At 36.4% G+C, this 22,747-nt stretch overlaps 1 protein-coding gene across 3 annotated transcripts in view; it reads right to left on the bottom strand.

The window, feature by feature from the left end:
- Nucleotides 1-22,747, bottom strand: part of TOX2 (TOX high mobility group box family member 2) — a 216,436-nt gene that overhangs the window by 120,516 nt on the left and 73,173 nt on the right. For all 3 annotated transcript variants that reach the window (XM_053712587.1, XM_053712666.1, XM_053712632.1), the window contains exon 2: nt 6,255-6,320. In XM_053712587.1, the coding sequence (XP_053568562.1) occupies nt 6,255-6,320 (66 nt within the window). The remainder of the gene's footprint in view (nt 1-6,254; nt 6,321-22,747) is intronic.

Raw genomic sequence — 22,747 nt, 5'->3', positions numbered from 1 at the left:
TTGAAAATATATAAATTAGCCTAGCAAAAATTTATGAGATAAATATAAACTAGCAAAGCTAGAAAGAGATCAATTTATTAAACACAAAGTATTGTGGGAAGAGCTGAAACTAAACACAATCTATAAAGGCCTACATGGGAAATCATCTAAATTTCTATCTAGATTGGACAAAGCTAGAAAAAAAATTATATAATAGAAGCTATTGTAAGTGAGCAAAATAGATATACAGATCTTTCTAAAATCAAAGAGGTCTTTTTGGAACACTATCAAAAGATATACACAGTGGGAGAAATGGATATAAATAATAAAAGTGCCTTCTGGCACAAAGTGAAGCCACCCAAAGTTCAGCAAAATCTTATAAATGTTTTAATTAGCCCTATTATTAGAGAGGAAGTCATGGACGCTATAGAGCATGCTAAATGTAACAAAGCTCCGGGCCCATATCAGATACCTATAGAAATGTATACAATTTTAAAAATAGAGATAGTAGACACTCTAACTAATCTTTTTAATCAATATTATATTCATGCACAAAAAATGTCCAAATATTTTTCGGCATCAAACATAATGTTAATTTTGAAAAAAGACAAAAATCCCCTAGATTCATTTGCTTAATGCAGATTATAAATTATTAACGCACATTATTGCTAACAGATTGAAACTATGTCTTGAGCATATTATACACCTAGACCAATCTGGTTTCATGATTGGAAGATCTTCTATTAAAAAATATGCGCAAAGTCACATTATTAATTAGATGGCAAAGCTCAAATTAAACAGGATGCTGCATTAATTGTGGTTGATGCTGAAAAAGCATTTGATTCAATAATATGGGACCATCTATATACATCTTTAGAAACATTTGGATTTTCAGGTCACTTTACTCAATTTATACGGATGATGTATGATCACCCAATTTCTTCTATATTGATTAATGGTAGCCAGACAGATAATTTTACACTTAACGGGAGAACTAGGCAGGGCTGCCCACTCTCGCTGTTATTATTTAATATTTCTATAGAACTACTTGCTATTCTACTGCGGGAGGCATCTGTTTAGGAGAAAAAAAAAAGTTTTGCTATTATATGCAGATGATCTGCTGCTATTTCTGGAAAATACTAAAAAGAACATACCAAAGGCCTTAAATATTATAAAGACATTTGGTTCCTTCTCTGGATACAAGGTCAATACTAGTAAGTTGGAAATTCTATGGATCCATAAAAATAGGAATACAGGTGGCCCTCGGTTTACAACGGTTCAATTTGCACCATTTCAGAATAACAACCTTTTTTTCAGTCATGTGACTGCTATTGAAAAGCATTGAGAAGCAGTGCATTGATTAAAATAAAAAAGATATGCAAGCCAAGCAGTTTAACCAGACCTGAACTATCCAGCAGCTTGCAAAGGAACAAGATCTTCCTGTCTATAAATCATTCAAGATTGGAATTCATAGAAAGAACGGTTTGCAGAAAAATGCAAGTAAAGTCTGTGTTGTGTGATTATCTTATTAGGTTTATAATGCTGTTTAGCAAATGTTTTTGTTCATTTAACTTAGTTAAATTATATATTCTGTGTTGTGTGATTGTTTTATTAGGTTTATAATGCTGTTTAGCATTTAAAGTCTTAATTTCAAAACTTTAAAAATAATGTATTAGGTGTTACTTATGCCAATTATGAGAGGGGCCTGGAACCTAACTCCCTCACTTCCCATTGACTTACATTATAAACTGGGTTTCAATTTACAATGGTTTCGATTTACAACCATTCCTTCTGGAACCTAACCCCGGCGTAAACTGAGGGCTACCTGTAGTATCAAAGAGTGCGCACTTAAAGAGACTTTATATATTAAATATTTAGGAATACATTTACATGTGGATCCAAAACAATGGTATAGGTTGAACTATACACCTTTCTTCAGAAAAGCAACAAAACTAGAGAGATGGAAAGTTTGACCTATTTCCCTGTCAGCTAAGGTTATGATAATAAAAACTATTTTATTTCCGCAACTAATGTATATTATACAGAATGTTCCACTACTTATACATAATCAAGATATTAAAAAGTTTAATAAAGATTGTGCCATATTTTTATGGGGTAAGAGGAGACATATGTTTCTATAGCAAAGCTAACATGTAGTATAGAAGATGGAGGATTAGCTCTTCCTGACATTAAAAAATATAATATAGTAATGTTAGCACGTTTTGCGGTGGACTGGATAACGGAAGCTGATTATCTTACATCATTATCACTAGAAGAGGGAATGATTTCTTCATTTCTTTTAAAGGCCATACTACATTGCCCAGCTTCACAACTTCCAAAATACATAAAAAATATAAACACAATAAGTAGTGTGGTGGTGGCGTGGCAAAAACTTAATATAGCATTAAACGTGAATTATGAATGATCCCGTTCTTTTCCGATAAGGGGAAATCCAAAATTTATACCGGGCCTCTCGTCAGAAGTTTTTGAATTATGGGCGCAGAAAGGATTGAGATATGTCCATCAGTGTTTTGATAGTATGCAACAAATTAAATCTTTCTAAACTTTGTCTAGAGTTTAATTTACCTAAAACAAATTTTTTTTGCTTATCTGCAAACCAGACATTTTATACAAGTGCTCAAAAGACATAATATGGAAACACATGAAGGAACTAAAATCGCGTCATATATGGTCATATATAAAACAGGAAATCACAACATATTTCTATTATATAAAATTATGTTGGCAAAATAAGGTCAATTAATTTTAGATAGATTAGCAGAGCTATGGAGAACACAATACAGTTATGTTACTATAAATACAATTAGGACAAGTTAAAAATGGATACAGAGTGCACATATATCTGTAGCATGGAAAGAGTCCCATATAAAGTTACTTAATAAAGTTTATATCACACCACTAAAAATGATTAAATGGAACTTGAATATAGCCAGTTATTGCCCTAAATGTAATAATCCTGCTGCAGACTTAATACATTGCTTCTGGTCCTGCCCTAAGATTTTGCAGGTTTGGAATAAGGTAGAATACTGGCTTAATAATAAGCGAGAAAATAGGCTGAAATTTAAATCCAGAGACATTTTTTTTTCTTTTAATAGAAAGTCCTAATGGAGGAATTATCAGTTTAATAAATACCGAAATTGTGGTGGGTCATAGTTTGATCCTTAAGAACTGGAAAAATAAGGCTGCTCCATCAATAGTGAGTTTTACACATTCTATGCATCATCAAATACTCTTTGAACAATTCACTATATTACCTGTACATAATAAAAAAATTAAGGCCTTTTTTTTCAAAATGGCTGAGGGTTATTTTGCCTTATCCTTTATCAATACAATTTTCACTGACATCCCATTATCATAAAACTGAATGCTTCGAACAATTAATCCTACGTAATATTTTTCCAGTTGAATGGTATTAGTGATTTCTGGATCTGGGAAACGGAGGTGGGAGGGGAGAGGGACCGGGGATGGAGAGAGAGGGGTGCAATGTTTTTTTTTTTATGTGTGTGGTTGTGGGCTGCTATGTCCTGTTTTTGTTTTGTGTTGTGCTGTCCTGCCTCTGTGTTTTAGGGATGATTGGTTTTTGAAATATAAAATACCCCATCAGTATATGTGGATTTTATAATCAAAAGGTTTCACTTATAATCTTAGATAGATATATATAAATTTATATATTTGACACAGGGCCTTTAAAATGTATATACATATAGGATAGACAGACAAGGAAAGATGCAATCCCATAGTTTAGGCTATAATGTGATTATAGCAGGATGAGATCTAGTCATTTGCTGTGTTTACTTTTTCTTCTTTTTTTTGGTTATATTCCTATATGAAGCCATATTTAGATTTATGTCTTGACCTATATAATGATACCCTGCGTGGTGTACAGAGAATGTATTTGTGAACTATTCAATGTTATTTTCTTCTTAGTTTTTATTTTTCATATACTGCTGGAATAAATAAATATATATATATATAAAAAAGGAAGTTTACTTAGAAATATTGCAAGATAATGGTAAAATCTCATGAGACCACAGTAAAGCACAGGGTGATGCTGATTGGCTGTTTTTTTCCCATCATGCAGATGACAGTAACATGAATAAAACGCTGAAAGATAACAGCTTAGTGTACAATTACTCTGGTGAGCTGAAGTAATGTTGAGGAAAAATATCTTCTTTTTTTATTTCAACTAAAAGTTTTGAGTTATATTTTTCCAGATATGCTGCTTCACTTTCAAGTGATTTATCATATGGGTACCGTGTCCCTTTAATACAACCATATTCAGTGTGTAAACATGTCGTTTCTGCTAGAGCAAGATAAATTGAGACAGCTTTTACATAACCTTTTCACATGCAAAAATATTTTTTGCATGTTCAATCATTGCCCTTTTGTAAGCAGAATAGAAAATATTTGCCTTCCATGCTCCTTAAACTCCTTAAAGACATTAATGATAGGACAATTTGGTAATCAGGAGAACTATCCCTCATCTAATATTAAAGCTTTGTCATCAAAAATCCGCTAGTGGCCTTGTGCCCAGAGTGACACAATTGTTTGTAAGCTACATTCATTCTTTAACTCTTCATAAAAGATAACTCTTTGTACTACCCAAACAATAGAAGGCTTCTGTATACAATCCTGGTCATACAAAAAATATATCCCCCACCCCCCTCCTCCCCTCTTCACGGGGTCATTAGGTTAACACTGAATGACTAGATGTAATCTTTCATTACCGATGGCTTCTGCTTGAAACGGAAGATCTCACTCTGTGTTAGAGTCACCATAACGGTCAGGAGTGTCACCGTGATTTGATTTAAATAGGTGGAATTATATTATTTTGATTTTCTCCTCTAGGCATGGACGGTCCTAACAGCTGCAATAATAGGCTGAAGAAACATAGCAGCTGCTTTTGTGAGTTATCTGAACAACACTAACAAGATATGTCCATACAATTTTCTTATTGCATGTTTGTTACAGTTAACATCTTGCATTCTTTGGAACACAACATGGATTGCATTGGATAACCACTCTGCTGTAAGGATGCCACTATAGATTAGTAATATGAAAGTCATATGTTATATTGCTAGATCTAAAATAAGTGTTTTTTTAAAATATGTGGCAGCTTTTTCGTTTATATTCCTGTGCCTAACAGACAATTTGATTTTAAGCATGTTCCTTTCCATCTGTAGTGCTGTAGGCAGCTGCCCCCATAACTTTGAACTAAACGTTGGATATCAGTTGTGCACAAACACTCATTTCCTTTTAGTTTCAATACCAGTTTATACATCAATAACAAACTTTTTTCATGAAACTTAAGCTAGGTTAAGGCATTATTGGCCAAGCTTGTATTACTAAAAACCATCATTAGTAATTTTGTGGCAAGATTGGACAGGGGATGATGGACACATGAATGGTTAGATCCCCTGTATATCATTGCACAGAACATATCTGATTAGCCAAATGATGTAATTCCTTACCCCATCCCTGCCCCTTCCTGCACCTTTTTTGGCGCTAAATAGCAAAAACGAACAAACAAATAAATTTGTTCTAACAGCTACATCAAATAATGTATGTGGCTCTTTGTGTATCGGACAAATCATCAAAGCAGCATAAATTCGAACAAAGTTGTATTAATCTGAAGCCAAATGCACACCTCTATTCTGTAGTCTTATGTTTGACTTGTAACGTCTTTCTACAAAATATAACTGTAAATGTGACTAAAAATACCTGTGGAAATGAAAATAGGCCAGAATTTAAGTGAATTTGGAATTGTCAAGGGACATGATACCCAACATCTGAACATCTCTATATGAAAAGGGAAGACATTTTACCTCACAATTTCCTCAATAGCCACATCCCACTATAAAGGAACTTAAAGCATCCAATCAGTATGCACTTACTCTTGTGAGATGTGTACATTTTGAGGAAAAATATCTTCCTTTTTTACTTAGATATCCATGTGATATATACTTACCAGCTTTTTTACTGTTATGCTGCATTACATGCATGTGATTTAGCATATAGGTAACATATCCCTTGAAACAAGACTTTAAAAAAAATTATAGTGATGATGTCCATAATCCTTTACTCTAAAATTGTAATCCTTATGATAGAACAGTGGATTGGTGATGATGCTGGTGTCACATGTGTTCACAGCGCAACATTCATCAAATTACTGAGGTTTTAGTGAGAGCCATGGAGAAAATAATGAATGGTGTGTAAGATTATTTAACCACTATACCACACGGGTGAGAACATACCTGATTTGATGAAAGGAAATCCTGGTTAGATTCATTCATACTCATATACATGTTTTCCCCATCAAACTGTAAAACAAGAGTAGGAAACAAAATGAATACAAAAGTATACAAATCAATGTAAAATGTAATTGCTAAAAATACTTATTAAAGGGAAACAGAAATTATATTAATTCTGGTATGCATATTATATAGCACATGAACAATTATTTAACCAAAGCCTATAACATTTTCAACACTGGATTGTTTTAGATAGGTATTTTATCTCATTCAGTAAAATAAGGTCTTATACAATATATTGGTTCAGACTCCTTGTAAACAAAAGTGAGAATGGGATGGGGGATAACAAAATTACATCTTACAAAGACATTTTTGAGCCATTGATTCTAAATATAGACTATTCATCACTTTTTTCTGTAACATGCTATATATTTTTTTCTAAATGTTAAATAATACAGATGAAAAAAATGGAAATGTTATTTTTCAATACCTTATGATGGTATACAACCAACTTTGCAATTTACTTATATGATCAAATGTGTTTCATACTCTTATCATCCTTTGGTGAAGGAGCAGCAATGCACTACTGGGAGCTAGATGAATACATCAGGTGAGCCAATGACAATAGACATATATGTGCAGTCATCAATCAGCAGTTTAGCTCCCAGTAATGCATTGATGTTCCTGAGCCTACCTAGGTATGCTCAACAAAGGACACCAAAAGAACAAAGCATATTTGATAATAGATAAAAAATGCATTGTCAATTTTCATGTCCCTTTAAATACTTTTGGTAAACATTTTTTAAGGGCAACAAAATCCCTTAAGGAAATCTGTTTCAACACCTGAGAAAGGAGATGCTGCCATCACTGTTTAATAATCTAACCCAGTGATGGCAAAACTTGGCCCTCCAGATGTTTTAGAACAACATTTCTTATGATGCTCAACTGGACTTCAGAGGACCTAAGCATCATGGGAAATGAAGTTCTAAAACATCTGGAGTGCCAAAGTTCCCTATCACTGCTCTAACCTATTATTTCCTAGATGAGCGGTAGTATATTTTAAATAAACAATAAAGATGTGCGTTTGTTTTTGGACAAATGCACAATCGTCACAAAAATCAAATTTTTGTTTTGTTTTAATGAAAATAATGAAAATAAATATTGACGAAAATCCTCAGTATTCATTAGTTTCCTTTATTTTATCTTTTAAGCGCTTAATACTTTAACGTGCTCTTCATGCTCTGGAGAACACATTAAGGGCCCCATGAGGCAGGTGGACAGCTTCTCAACTTGCAAAGCTGTACGCCCACATTCGCTACATACGGGCAGCGGATCTGTTCATCCGCTGGCCCGTATGTATCATTACACACTCATCGCAGTGTGTAATGCCCGCCCCTTCATTCACACGACCAATTGCGCTGAAGGGGCTGTCAATTACAGAGAGCGAGCAAGCTCTCTGTAAATGTTTCCCTCGCCAGCTCAGAGGTGGCGTAGGGTGTAAGAAGCAACGGTCTGATGGCGGCTGCTTCTTACATTGCAGGAAGCACGCTCACATATGCGAACCTGCCCTGCAAGGGCTCTGGAGCAGCTCTCACTGCTTCATACATGGAGCCCTAAGGTACGTTTTGTAGCTACAGATGAACTTATCATCTTTAGCTTTGAAACATTTACATTTGTTTTAAACCGAATAGTGCAGCCAACAAATATTAACAGAAATGAATTTCCCTGAATATCCAAAAGAAAAATGTCAGAAATGAATTTTTTTTCCCTGCACATCTCTAATAAACAATACAAATGGGTCAATTTTATATGGTGCAGACAGTCGGCATTTATCATTGCACCAGCAGTTCTTGTGAACTGCTGGTGCAATACCGCCCCCTGCAGATTCGTGGCCAATCGGCCCCTAGCAGGGAGTGTCAATCAACCCGATCGTATTGGATCGGGTTGATTTTCGGCGATGTCTGTCTGTCGCCTTAGAGCAGGTGGACAGGTTATGGAGCAGCGGTCTTTAGAAGGCTCGCCAGAAACACGGGGCATCAAGCTCCGTACGGAGCTTGAAAATAGGCCCCAAAGACTCTGCAATATATAATAGCAGGTGTACTTCATGGTCAGAGAAACAAGTTTTGTTTTTTTGTTTTTTATGTTAATATAACATCAGTAAAAACAAATATTAAAAGATTTATCTATCTTTGGCTGAAATCACTTTGCTTCACCTTACGCTTTTTTTTTTTTTTTTTTATTATACTCTTCTTGTAATAACTCATAAATCAACATAAAAAGCAGAATTTAAAAGCTTTAGTTTTGCAAATCCATACTCAAACTGGAAGAATTCAACACCTCACAAGTTTCACAAACCGATTCAATTTTTTTTTTTTTAATTCTGTATCCCCCTTAAAGGTATATTGTGTATTGTGTATTTACTGGAAAAAAAACAAAACCTTTGTTATTATTCTTGTAGTGTGTGTTGACCAATAAAGCAGCAAGAGATTTGTGTATCAGCTGGTGAACAACCAGACCAGTTGCACTTCCTGTTTGCAACAAATCAAAACAAACAACAATTTTTAACAAAAAATGTTCTGTCACATGCAAAAGAAAATCTTAAAGTGAAAGTAAATCCTAGCGTTTTACAAACGCTAGGATTTACTATTGAAATAAATAAAGGGGACTTTCATTCATGAACTATAAGATACTTCATGTAGAAAGCTCCTTTATTTGATTCAATTGATCGCCCTTTTTAACCTTGTACAGCAGCCCACGGCAAAAAAAAAATTGGCTACGAGGGGACGTTTTCACCTCTTAGCCAATAGCCTTGCGGTAAATCCGGCTCCCATTCGCGCCAAGTCGGATTTACCGCACGGCTATTGGCTAAGAGGTGAAAATGTCACCTCTTAGTCAAAATTTTTTTTTGCTGTGGGCTGCTGTACAAGGTAAAAACGGCGATCGATTGAATCAAATAAAGGAGCTTTCTACATGAAGTATATTATACTTCATGAATGAAAGTCCCCTTTATTTGTTTCAATAGTAAATCCTAGCGTTTGTAAAACCTTAAACATATATACTGTATATATATCATTAAGCACCATATGTACCCTTTAAAATTTAAAAACATGCCTGGAAGCCTATATTTCTATTCTAGTATTTTTAATTTTTTTATTTGGGGGGAAAATGAGAGTGACCAGAGTCCTGTGGGAGGAGGGGTAAACATGTACATAAATAGCTATCCCACTCAAACTCTCTGAGGCAAGAATGTGCCACCAAGGTTAGATATTACACTTGGCACTGAATGAATAGGAATTGCTATTAAGAACTCAGAGGAATGGACAGAACAAGCAAATTATTATAAAACTGGATACTTTGTGTCAGACTTTCAAATGTTACAGAAGAAATACCTAAAATTCCTAAAATCAGAGTCTTAAAGAAAGACAAGATTGTGTTTTTTATTCTTTTTTTTTCTGAGTATGATAAAGTTCAAAACATAAATGCTTTATCTAGGCCTTGATTCAGACAATGTTACATATAAGACAGTGGTAGGATTAGTACATGCAAAGTAATATACAGCAAATATTCTGTAGAAATAAAAAAGAGACAATGTTATGGAATAAAAATTATTTTATTAAGGATATAATGTAATACTCAATATATGTCTAATTATTACAAGTTTTCAATGTGTTTTTATTGTATAATGTTCTATAATGAACTGCAGCATTTCTATTACCCAAGAGAGGCTGAAGTGCAATCTGTAGGATGCAGAGAAGTAATTTGAGAAAATGGCATGTTTTATCTGAACCATGAAAGTTTAAGGTTTACTTGTATGTCCCTTTAATCAGTCATGGGGTAGATTTATCAATCACTGGGCAGACATGATTGGCTAATCTGTTTGATTATAGATGGAACCACACCAGTATAATATTAGCGGAGAAAAAAATATTAATTAGACACACTAATTAGCATTCAGATTCCAAAATGTTCGTTGAGTTAAACACTATTCCCTTTAATTATTTTTCAATGACTTGGTAAACCAGCTGAAGCGTATAAAATAAATGGGAAATTGTTATCTTTAGGTTCATTTTTAATTATGATCTAGCTGGTTTAGCATTTTGAAACCACAACCAGTTAAAATGGGTTGAGCTTGTAGGGATATCAATTCCCCTTACATTATTACTCATTATACACAAGGTTTACTCAACTAAAAATTAATATTTGAGGACTTATCTCCCAGTAGGAGTAAAATTTGCTTCCCTGGTTATTTATACATCAATTCCATAGTGAATACTTAAAATAGCAGTAAATACAGTAGATTTGCATAATCAACAAGTGCATGATAAACAGACAATGCAAAAGCACTTAGGGGCCGAATTATCAAGCTACGAATGGAGCTTGATGCCCCTGTTTCTGCGCGAACCTTCAGGCACGCCGTAAAGAGCAGTTATGAAGCAGCGGCCTAACGAGCGCTGCACCATAACTTGTCCGCCTGCTCTGAGGCTGAGAACATCAATCCGCCGGATCCTATATGATCGGGCTGATTGACACCCCCTGCTAGCGGGCTAATTGACACCCCCTTTTTGTATATGCAAACATATTATAAATATAAAGATATAAGGATATGTGGGTTATTCACAATAATAATAAGATATTGTGGTTTATGCACTTTTGATATGTATCACATATCCTTATATCTTTATATTTATAATATGATTGCTTATACATTACTACATGATTGAATATTTATATGTTTGCTTATACATTACTACATGATTGTAATTAGTGAGTATCAGCTGCAACACCTTTGTGATTGGCTGTGGAGGAAGTAGGAGGGGCCTGTTAGATTATTTAAGCACTGTTTTGTTCACTTTATGGTTGTCTGAGGAAGGGGTGAATGCCCCGAAACGTCACACATTAAAGGTTACTGTGGTTTAAATCCAGAGAGTGCAATTATTGGATCCTTTATATATATATATATATATTCCGTTATAAGAACACTGACATATGTATTTTTCATATGTCCCCCCTCTTAAAGCAGCAATATGGCAACCCTAATGATTAAGCAATTTTGACCATTATATTATTATTATTGGTGTGGTTCTAGCATCTCACAAACAGTTGACTAATACATGCAGTAAGTAGCAGCTCTAGTGGCTAAAACACCTTGGGCCACAGCACAGTATTACAAGCCTTATGGAGTGTAAACATTGCTGAAGTGCAATTCATACTACTTGCATTTTTGTGCTGGAATTATAAGTCCACAATTAATACATATATACACTTATTTGTATAATGTACACAACAATATTCATGTCAGACAGACTAGGTGTGATCTATCCCTCAGCTAATAGATTTCTAAAATTCTTGTTCGGTAACACTTGAGTGCTAAGCCAAGGAAGTGCAAAAAGTCTGCTCAAGAAGTGGAGTTTTTGGTTAAATGGACATGAAACCCAAGTTTTTTCTTTAATGATTCAGATAGAGAATACAATTTTAAACAACTCTCCAATTTACTTCTATTATCTAATTTGCTTCATTCTGCTGATATACTTTGTTGAATGAGCAGCAATGCATGAATGGGAGATAGCTGAAAGCCAATAGCAAGAGTCATATATGTGCAGCCACCAATCAGCAGCTTCTGAGCCTACCTAGGTATACTTTTCAACAAAGGATACAAAAAAAACAAAACAACTCCGATAATAGAAATAAATTGGAAAGTTATTCAAAATGTCATGCTCTATCTGAATCATGAAAGAAAAAAGTTGGGTTTCAGATCCCAATACACCTTCGTCTTTTTGAATGCACAATAGCATGCAATAACAGTTAAAAAAAACCTAGTTTTTAAAAGCACTAAGGGATTTAGAATTGTGACGTGAGTGCAACACTTAACTGACATTTTGTAATACAAACATAATGTGTGAGCAAATACTGCTACCTATTGAAAGTAAAAAGGACTCTATGTATGTATCAGGTTCATTAAAAGTGCTTTGTTTAAACATTTTTCTTTGGTTAAATTTCATTTTAACCAAAACTTTTAATAACCGATCATGTGTTATTGTTTGTGTGAAGCTGGGTGCAAAATGACGAACTCTTGTAAATGAGATAGGTCAGAGGAGAACAGTCATTCACATGCAAATGACTGAAAAAGCCATAGACACTGAGTAATGTACAAGATGATCAATTAGGGCTGATGATTAAACACTCACTTTTTCCCCAGCATTGTATTGTAATATAGGTGTCTCTCCTTTACCCCCAAAACCCTTCTTAGGGAGCAAACAGCTCTCAAGGTAAAAACATAATTTATGCTTACCTGATAAATTCCTTTCTTCTGTAGTGTGATCAGTCCACGGGTCATCATTACTTCTGGGATATTAACTGCTCCCCTACAGGAAGTGCAAGAGGATTCACCCAGCAGAGCTGCATATAGCTCCTCCCCTCTACGTCACTCCCAGTCATTCGACCAAGGACCAACGAGAAAGGAAAAGCCAAGGGTGAAGTGGTGACTGGAGTATAAATTAAAAAATATTTACCTGCCTTAAAAACAGGGCGGGCCGTGGACTGATCACACTACAGAAGAAAGGAATTTATCAGGTAAGCATAAATTATGTTTTCTTCTGTTAAGTGTGATCAGTCCACGGGTCATCATTACTTCTGGGATACCAATACCAAAGCAAAAGTACACGGATGACGGGAGGGATAGGCAGACTCTTTATACAGAAGGAACCACTGCCTGAAGAACCTTTCTCCCAAAAATAGCCTCCGATGAAGCAAAGGTGTCAAATTTGTAAAATTTGGAAAAAGTATGAAGCGAAGACCAAGTTGCAGCCTTGCAAATCTGTTCAACAGAGGCCTCATTCTTGAAGGCCCAAGTGGAAGCCACAGCTCTAGTAGAATGAGCTGTAATTCTTTCAGGGGGCTGCTGTCCAGCAGTCTCATAAGCTAAACGAATTATGCTACGAAGCCAAAAAGAAAGAGAGGTAGCGGAAGCTTTTTGACCTCTCCTCTGCCCAGAGTAAATGACAAACAGAGAAGACGTTTGTCGGAATTCCTTAGTTGACTGCAAGTAAAATTTTAGAGCCCGGACTACATCCAGGTTGTGCAGTAGACGTTCCTTCTTTGAAGAAGGATTTGGGCATAAAGAAGGAACAACAATCTCTTGATTGATATTCCTGTTAGTAACTACCTTAGGTAAGAACCCAGGTTTAGTACGCAGGACTACCTTATCCGAATGAAAAATCAAATAAGGAGAATCACAATGTAAGGCTGATAATTCAGAGACTCTTCGAGCCGAGGAAATAGCCATTAAAAATAGAACTTTCCAAGATAACAACTTTATATCAATGGAATGAAGGGGTTCAAACGGAACGCCCTGTAAAACATTAAGAACAAGGTTTAAACTCCATGGTGGAGCAACAGTTTTAAACACAGGCTTAATCCTGGCCAAAGCCTGACAAAAAGCCTGGACGTCAGGAACTTCTGACAGACGTTTGTGTAACAGAATGGACAGAGCTGAGATCTGTCCCTTTAATGAACTAGCAGAAAAACCCTTTTCTAAACCTTCTTGTAGAAAAGACAATATCCTAGGAATCCTAACCTTACTCCAAGAGTAACCTTTGGATTCACACCAATGTAGGTATTTACGCCATATCTTATGGTAAATCTTTCTGGTAACAGGTTTCCTAGTCTGTATTAAGGTACTAATAACTGACTCAGAAAACCCACGTCTTGATAAAATTAAGCGTTCAATTTCCAAGCAGTCAGCTTCAGAGAAGTTAGATTTTGATGTTTGAAGGGACCCTGTATCAGAAGGTCCTGTTTCAGAGGTAGAGACCAAGGCGGACAGGATGACATGTCCACCAGGTCTGCATACCAAGTCCTGCGTGGCCACGCAGGTGCTATTAGAATCACTGATGCTCTCTCTTGTTTGATTCTGGCTATCAATCGAGGAAGCAACGGGAAGGGTGGAAACACGTAAGCCATCCTGAAGTCCCAAGGTGCTGTCAGAGCATCTATCAGGACTGCTCCTGGATCCCTGGATCTGGACCCGTAACGAGGAAGCTTGGCGTTCTGTCGAGACGCCATGAGATCTATCTCTGGTTTGCCCCAACGTCGAAGTATTTGGGCAAAGACCTCCGGATGAAGTTCCCACTCCCCCGGATGAAAAGTCTGACGACTTAAGAAATCCGCCTCCCAGTTCTCCACTCCCGGGATGTGGATTGCTGACAGGTGGTAAGAGTGAGACTCTGCCCAGCGAATTATCTTTGATACTTCCATCATAGCTAGGGAGCTTCTTGTCCCTCCCTGATGGTTGATGTAAGCTACAGTCGTGATGTTGTCCGACTGAAACCTGATGAACCCCCGAGTTGTCAACTGGGGCCAAGCCAGGAGGGCATTGAGAACTGCTCTCAATTCCAGAATGTTTATTGGCAGGAAACTCTCCTCCTGACTCCATAGTCCCTGAGCCTTCAGGGAATTCCAGACGGCACCCCAACCTAGAAGGCTGGCGTCTGTTGTTACAATTGTCCAGTCTGGTCTGCTGAATGGCATCCCCCTGGACAGGTGTGGCAGAGAAAGCCACCATAGAAGAGAATTTCTGGTCTCTTGATCCAGATTCAGAGAAGGGGATAAGTCTGAGTAATCCCCATTCCACTGACCTAGCATGCAAAGTTGCAGTGGTCTGAGGTGTAAGCGTGCAAAGGGTACTATGTCCATTGCCGCTACCATTAAGCCGATTACCTCCATACATTGAGCCACTGACGGGTGTTGAATGGAATGAAGAGTGCGGCAAGCACTTTGAAGTCTTGATAGCCTGTCCTCTGTCAGGTAAATCTTCATTTCTACAGAATCTATAAGAGTCCCCAGGAAGGGAACTCTTGTGAGTGGAACGAGTGAACTTTTCTTTTCGTTCACCTTCCATCCATGTGACCTTAGAAATGCCAGCACTAACTCTGTATGAGATTTGGCAGTTTGAAAGCTTGAAGCTTGTATCAGAATGTCGTCTAGGTATGGAGCTACCGAGATTCCCCGCGGTCTTAGTACCGCCAGAAGAGCACCCAGAACCTTTGTGAAGATTCTTGGCGCTGTAGCCAATCCGAATGGAAGAGCCACAAACTGGTAATGCCTGTCTAGGAAGGCAAACCTTAGGTACCGGTAATGATCTTTGTGAATCGGTATGTGCAGGTAAGCATCTTTTAAATCTACAGTGATCATGTACTGACCCTCTTGGATCATAGGTAAAATTGTCCGAATAGTCTCCATCTTGAACGATGGAACTCTTAGGAATTTGTTTAGGATCTTTAAGTCCAGGATTGGTCTGAAAGTTCCCTCTTTTTTGGGAACCACAAACAGATTTGAGTAAAACCCCTGTCCCTGTTCCGATCGTGGAACTGGATGGATTACTCCCATTAACAAGAGCTCTTGTACGCAGCGTAGAAAAGCCTCTTTCTTTGTCTGGATTGTTGACAATCTTGACAGATGAAATCTCTCTCTTGGAGGAGAGTATTTGAAGTCCAGAAGGTATCCCTGAGATATTATCTCTAGCGCCCAGGGATCCTGAACATCTCTTGCCCAAGCCTGGGCGAAGAGAGAAAGTCTGCCCCCCACTAGATCCGATCCCGGATCGGGGGCCCTCAATTCATGCTGTTTTGGGGGCAGCAGCAGGTTTCCTAGTCTGCTTGCCCTTGTTCCAGGACTGGTTAGGTTTCCAGCCTTGTCTGTAGCGAGCAACAGCTCCTTCCTGTTTTGGTGCAGAGGAAGTTGATGCTGCTCCTGCTTTGAAATTACGAAAGGAACGAAAACTAGACTGTCTAGTCTTGGCTTTGGCTTTGTCCTGAGGCAGGGCATGGCCTTTACCTCCTGTAATGTCAGCGATAATCTCTTTCAACCCGGGCCCGAATAAGGTCTGCCCTTTGAAAGGTATATTAAGCAATTTAGACTTAGAAGTAACATCAGCTGACCAGGATTTTAGCCACAGCGCCCTGCGTGCCTGAATGGCGAATCCTGAATTCTTCGCCGTAAGTTTAGTAAGATGTACTACGGCCTCCGAAATGAATGAATTAGCTAGTTTAAGGACTCTAAGCCTGTCCGTAATGTCGTCCAGAGTAGCTGAACCAATGTTCTCTTCCAGAGACTCAATCCAGAATGCCGCTGCAGCCGTGATCGGCGCAATGCATGCAAGGGGTTGCAATATAAAACCTTGTTGAACAAACATTTTCTTAAGGTAACCCTCTAACTTTTTATCCATTGGATCTGAAAAAGCACAGCTATCCTCCACCGGGATAGTGGTACGCTTAGCTAAAGTAGAAACTGCTCCCTCCACCTTAGGGACCGTTTGCCATAAGTCCCTTGTGGTGGCGTCTATTGGAAACATTTTTCTAAATATCGGAGGGGGTGAGAACGGCACACCGGGTCTATCCCACTCCTTAGTAACAATTTCAGTAAGTCTCTTAGGTATAGGAAAAACCTCAGTACTCATCGGTACCGCAAAATATTTATCCAACCTACACATTTTCTCTGGTATTGCAACTGTGTTACAATCATTCAGAGCCGCTAACACCTCCCCTAGTAATACACGGAGGTTTTCCAGTTTAAATTTAAAATTTGAAATATCTGAATCCAGTCTGTTTGGATCAGAACCGTCACCCACAGAATGAAGTTCTCCGTCCTCATGTTCTGCCACCTGTGACGCAGTGTCTGACATGGCCCTAATATTATCAGCGCACTCTGTTCTCACCCCAGAGTGATCACGCTTACCTTTTAGTTCTGGTAATTTAGCCAAAACTTCAGTCATAACAGTAGCCATATCCTGTAATGTGATTTGTAATGGCCGCCCAGCTGTACTCGGCGCTACAATATCACGCACCTCCCTCTGAGCGGGAGATGTAGGTACTGACACGTGAGGCGAGTTAGTCGGCATAACTCTCCCCTCGTTGTTTGGTGAAATTTGTTCAATTTGTACAGATTGATTTTTATTTAAAGTAGCATCAATACAGTTAGTACATAAATTTCTATTGGGCTCCACTTTGGCATTGCAACAAATGACACAGGTATCATCTTCTGAATCAGACATGTTTAACACACTAGCAAATAAACTTGCAACTTGGAAATACAATTCAAATAGAATAATATTAAAACGTACTGTGCCTTTAAGAAGCACAGAAGATCTATGACAGTTAAAAATTAATAAATTGAAACAGTTATAGCCTCAATCCTTGTAAACAACACAACTTTAGCAAAGGTTTAATCCCATTAGCAAAGATAACAATTTCTGAAAGCAGGAAACAAATTACAGAATAAAAGTTTTTATTTCAGTCAAACTATAATTCTCACAGCTCTGCTGAGAGAAATTACCTCCCTCAAAATAAGTTTTGAAGACCCCTGAGCTCTGTAGAGATGAACCAGATCATGCAGGGAATACAATGAGTTGCTGACTGAAATATTTGATGCATAGTAAAAGCGCCCCTCCCCCCACACACACAGCAGTGAGGGAGAACAGAAACTGACAGAAAAAACAGATTTAAGCAACTGCCAAGTGGAAAAATGGTGCCCAAACATTTATTCACACAGTACCTCAGCAAATGAAAACGATTTTACATTCCAGCAAAAACGTTAAACATAATCTCTAGTTATTAAACAGCTTTATGTCCTTCTTACAGTGTAATTCTAGTGAAGTACCATTCTCCCAGAATACTGAAGTGTAAAGTATACATACATGACATTATATCGGTATGGCAGGATTTTCTCATCAATTCCATTGTCAGAAAATAAAAACTGCTACATACCTCTATGCAGATTCATCTGCCCGCTGTCCCCTGATCTGAAGTTTACCTCACTCCTCAGATGGCCGAGAACAGCAATATGATCTTAACTACTCCGGCTAAAATCATAGCAAAACTCTGGTAGATTCTTCCTCAAACTCTGCCAGAGAGGTAATAACACACTCCGGTGCTATTTTAAAATAACAAACTTTTGATTGAAGATATAAAACTAAGTATAATCACCATAGTCCTCTCACACGACCTATCTAGTTGCTGGGTGCAAGAGAATGACTGGGAGTGACGTAGAGGGGAGGAGCTATATGCAGCTCTGCTGGGTGAATCCTCTTGCACTTCCTGTAGGGGAGCAGTTAATATCCCAGAAGTAATGATGACCCGTGGACTGATCACACTTAACAGAAGAAATTTGCTTTTCTATATTTTTTGAGTGGAGAGCTTTATATTATCAGGCCCTCAATCAGCAGTGTGCAAAACCTTAAAGGGACATTGTACACTAGATTTTTCTTTACATAAATGTTTTGTAGATGATCCATTTATATAGTCCATCTGGGAGTGTTTTTAACAATGTGTAATTTTGCTTATTTTTTAATAACATTGTGCTGATTTTCAGACTCCAAACCAAACCCCAAATGTCAACAGATTCATGCTGCTATTGTTTGTGTAATCTGTCTTTTCATATGAAGGGGAGGGGGGGGGGTCTGCTCTTTCTGTTTTCCCAGCCCATTTCAATGGGTGTCCCAGGATAACCTCATAAACCGTTCTAAACTGTGAGCTTCTAATGAAGTTTTTAAAAGGTTTTATACAGTATTTTTATATCAGTATCTGTGCATATTCTTCTTTATAGTAGAGTCTATTACATGCAGTTATATGAAAATTGGTGTACACTGTCCATTTAAATCAGATGGACAACAACCTCATGAGAACATTACAACTATACCAGCTAAAAGCAAGAAGATTGAACTAAAGGTAGCACCTCCGCCCTAAACAAGAAGACTGAAGATAGTCAAACCCTTGCCTGGTCTGACAAAGTCAAATGAATTCATGAATTTACCCTGTCTTGTGTCAAAACTGAAGGCTGGTTGTGATGTTATAATGGTCTAATGATTGTTTTTCAGCATGAATTAGGCATAATTTAATTTAAATACCACAACGTATCTAAGCACTGTCAATCCTTACTGACCACAATCATCTTATTTTCAAATAGACCAGTAAAATTATGTACTTTATCACAACTCATGCATAATTTAAAAAAATGGTTTCACAAGCATCAAAGTGAATTTACTTTACTTCAATATCCTGCACACTTCACATATCATAAAAGGACATTAAAGTATATTCTTTATTTATGCATCAGAAAATGATTGACTGCTGTGCAAAGGATTTGCAAGCAAAATAAATGTTTTAAAATCATTTAAAGCTGTCATTCTGATAGAAAAATATGCATTGATTTGCATGCTCTGGTTATACCCTTTTCAAAAACCTTGTGAATGATGTTTATCGTACTTCCCTTTGCTGTGGCCAATTAGAAACAGATATAAATGAGCTCCTGCACATATCAACCAATCACAGTGAACCATGTAGGAATTCCACAAAATGCACTTCAGTCTCTTGGGAAGGGGAAACACTACTATTATAAATTACAGTAAAAACAGGTAAAATAAACAATGACACTGCATTGCAAAGTCTTTTTAAATATGCATAATGAAACATTAAGAGTTAGATTACAAGTGGAGCGCTAATTTAACGTGTGCCTGTAAACGGGCAAATTTGCCCATTTATAGGCACACATTAAATAACCAGCCATTACGAGTGGCTGGATAATGCTACAGCAAGCTCACAGTAGCACTTTGCGCTCAGTGAATTAACCAGTTATAAGCAGTTATAAGGAGTTAAAGTGGAAAAAAAAGGCACTGAAAAGTGTCTTTACATTGCGGTTTATAGTGACTGTGTTTAAACTTAAAATATATATGTATATGCTTATATACATATATATATGTGCTAATATGTGTATATACACATATAAACACACATATATATATATATTCATATACAAATATATTTAAACTTTGCTGCCCATCGCTGCGTGACTTACCCCCTTCGCTGTTCTAGGTTCTCTGCCGTTACCGCAAAGCTTCTATGAAATGCGACCTCGATGTCGCGTTCGCATTGAGCTTAACTTGAAATACCAGCGCACATTTGCGTACGCTGGAATTACGAGTGCAGCGCAAATAATGTGCTCCACTCATAATCTGGCCCTTAATGGGGAATTACATTTTAAGTTTAATGTTCCTTTAATGTAATAGAGAATGTTTGTAATGAGGTGGAAAGCAGCATGAACGTGTGGCCAAAAATCTGTAGGAACTGTGTATTGCAATAGTGCCAGTTTTTTAACTAATCTAACTGGATGTCTATCTTTCAATTGGTAACAAAAAAAAGTGTTCTAGTACATTTACTGCACATTTTTTAATCATCATAAAAAATACAGACTTAATTTAGGTAACTAAATTAAATGTCATTTCATATACTAGTGGTTAACATTTAATATGTACAAATTTACCTCTCTGCTTCACACCCATTTTCCTGGTAGTGAAAAGGTTAATTCTTCATTCATTCCCTTTTCACATTATTTTACATCTTATAAACTATTATAAATTTAATTGCAAGTTTAACAGGGGAAAAAATACCACACGCACAATGGCTCATTAAGGACTAATTATGCACATGTTGTTTTCCACAAACATTCTCGTTTGGAAGCTGTTCTCTGTAATTGCTCAGCCTCATTAAATGGTACAGGGAAAAAAAAGTCATTTCAATTTTGGAACATGCATTTCTAACTCAGCATTAAAAATAAGAGGGTTGAGCTGAATTGAGGATTTCGATTGGTTAATGAACTCTTACAAGCCATAACAGGTGTCTTTTGCAAAACTTGGCATTTTGATTGGTTCAGGCTGTGACCATGGATACAAAACAGCTTTATTTCCCATTTCAATCTAAAAAAAATACTCTATTTACCATTATAGAGGATAGATAGCAACTATTAACATGACAAAGAATTTATTATGTATAAGCCACCAATTTATATAAATGCATTTCGACTAGTGAAGGAATTTTCTGATAATTTGATGTTATTTGTATAAAATATCTTTACACTTGGAACCATCCATTTATTTATTTCTTATATACTATAAATAGTAGTAAACCTATACCTATTAGACATGTACATTTGGATTTGAACAAATAAAAAAAAGACTAAATTTGCTGTAATTTGTGTAACTGTTTGCAAACACAAAAGTGATGGCCCCTTTAAGGAATAAACAAACAAACCAATAAATGTTACACAAAAATGTAGTTGCTTCATGCAATTAAACCATTATGCCTAAGGAGAAAATAGGCTTTTCTGAAGGCATTAAAAAGGCTTCAAATGTACAGTTTTACACTATCCAATAGAAATCCAGCAATGTCCTTGCCAGGTGATTGATTCCTGTGTCCGCCAAAAAGTATGTAAGCTTAATTTTTACTCTTGAGAATCCTGACTTTATTAAATAAGAAAATGAATAAAATATAAAATATATGTATTTTTTGTGTGTGTATGCTGCTGCTGGCTTGTGGCTATAACACTAGCTACCTCTTTAACTTTATTTAAGCTGCTGTCCCCTGCTCCTTTGCTACTCTAAATATGTTTCTAAATATGTTTCCCATAGTAAATAGCAGACAAATTGATTTACATTAACAAATTAAATTGAAAAATAAAATGAATAAAATAATTGTTTTTTGTTTGTGCACATGTCTAACACATACTCTATATCCTAAAAAAGATGACTACTCAGAGGATTTACTTTATATAGATAAATATGTGGGAAATAATTGAGATACATTTAGAGATAAACCAGATAAAACACTATTAGTATGTATTTATTTTCTCATTGTCTATTATCTTCATTTTGTATTTTTATTTTTCATTTTAAATGTAATAATGTTATCTGTATGTTATCATCTTATAAGAAAATGTTCTTTAGTATACAGTTATTCAACCTAATTAGAGTAGCCAATGATGGTATTTATGGCAGTGTATATATCTTATACAATTAAACATCTTTTTATTACATCCAATCCAATGGAAGTACTGTTGAGCATTCTTACAAAATCTCACCTGCCCAGAGACCTTTGCAGAATGTCCCCCTTTACTGGAAGCATAATTTCATCTCAACCTACTTGTTCACTTAGTATTTCTAAAACCAGTACTTGAAAGATACAGTAAATGTGGGGGATACAACTGACAAAATCTGCTATGGCAAATGACAAAATAAATATAAAATATATAGTTGTAAACAATTTAATATATTCCAGTAAGTAGAATAGATCATTGGGAACACATTAAAGGGAGAAAATACAGTGGAGGAGATAGTCATAGGGAGAAATTAGTTGTAGCAATAGGAGGGTTTTCTAGTTTTGAGTTTAATACAAATTATTTTTCAAATGAACATATGAGTAACAACTCTCTGTAGAAACAGTTACACATATTGATAATTAAAAACAACCTGTGTTTTTGTCAATAATAAAAATAATTCTCTCCCACAGTTTCTGGTTACATGCAATCTTTTTTCTTCCAAATATGGCACATGAAAATCAACCATATTGTGCATAATAAATAGAGAGTAATTGAAATATATGAATAGGAACATTGATAAGAGGCAGGTGTGAAATTGCTACTAAGAGCAGTCAGTATCTAAATGAAGGATTTGT

This window comes from Bombina bombina, chromosome 1 (assembly GCF_027579735.1).
Source record: "Bombina bombina isolate aBomBom1 chromosome 1, aBomBom1.pri, whole genome shotgun sequence".
In the NCBI taxonomy this organism is placed as follows: Eukaryota; Metazoa; Chordata; class Amphibia; order Anura; family Bombinatoridae; genus Bombina; species Bombina bombina.
The sequence above is the reverse complement of the archived record's forward strand: the minus strand, read 5'-3'. Positions and strand labels throughout refer to the sequence as shown.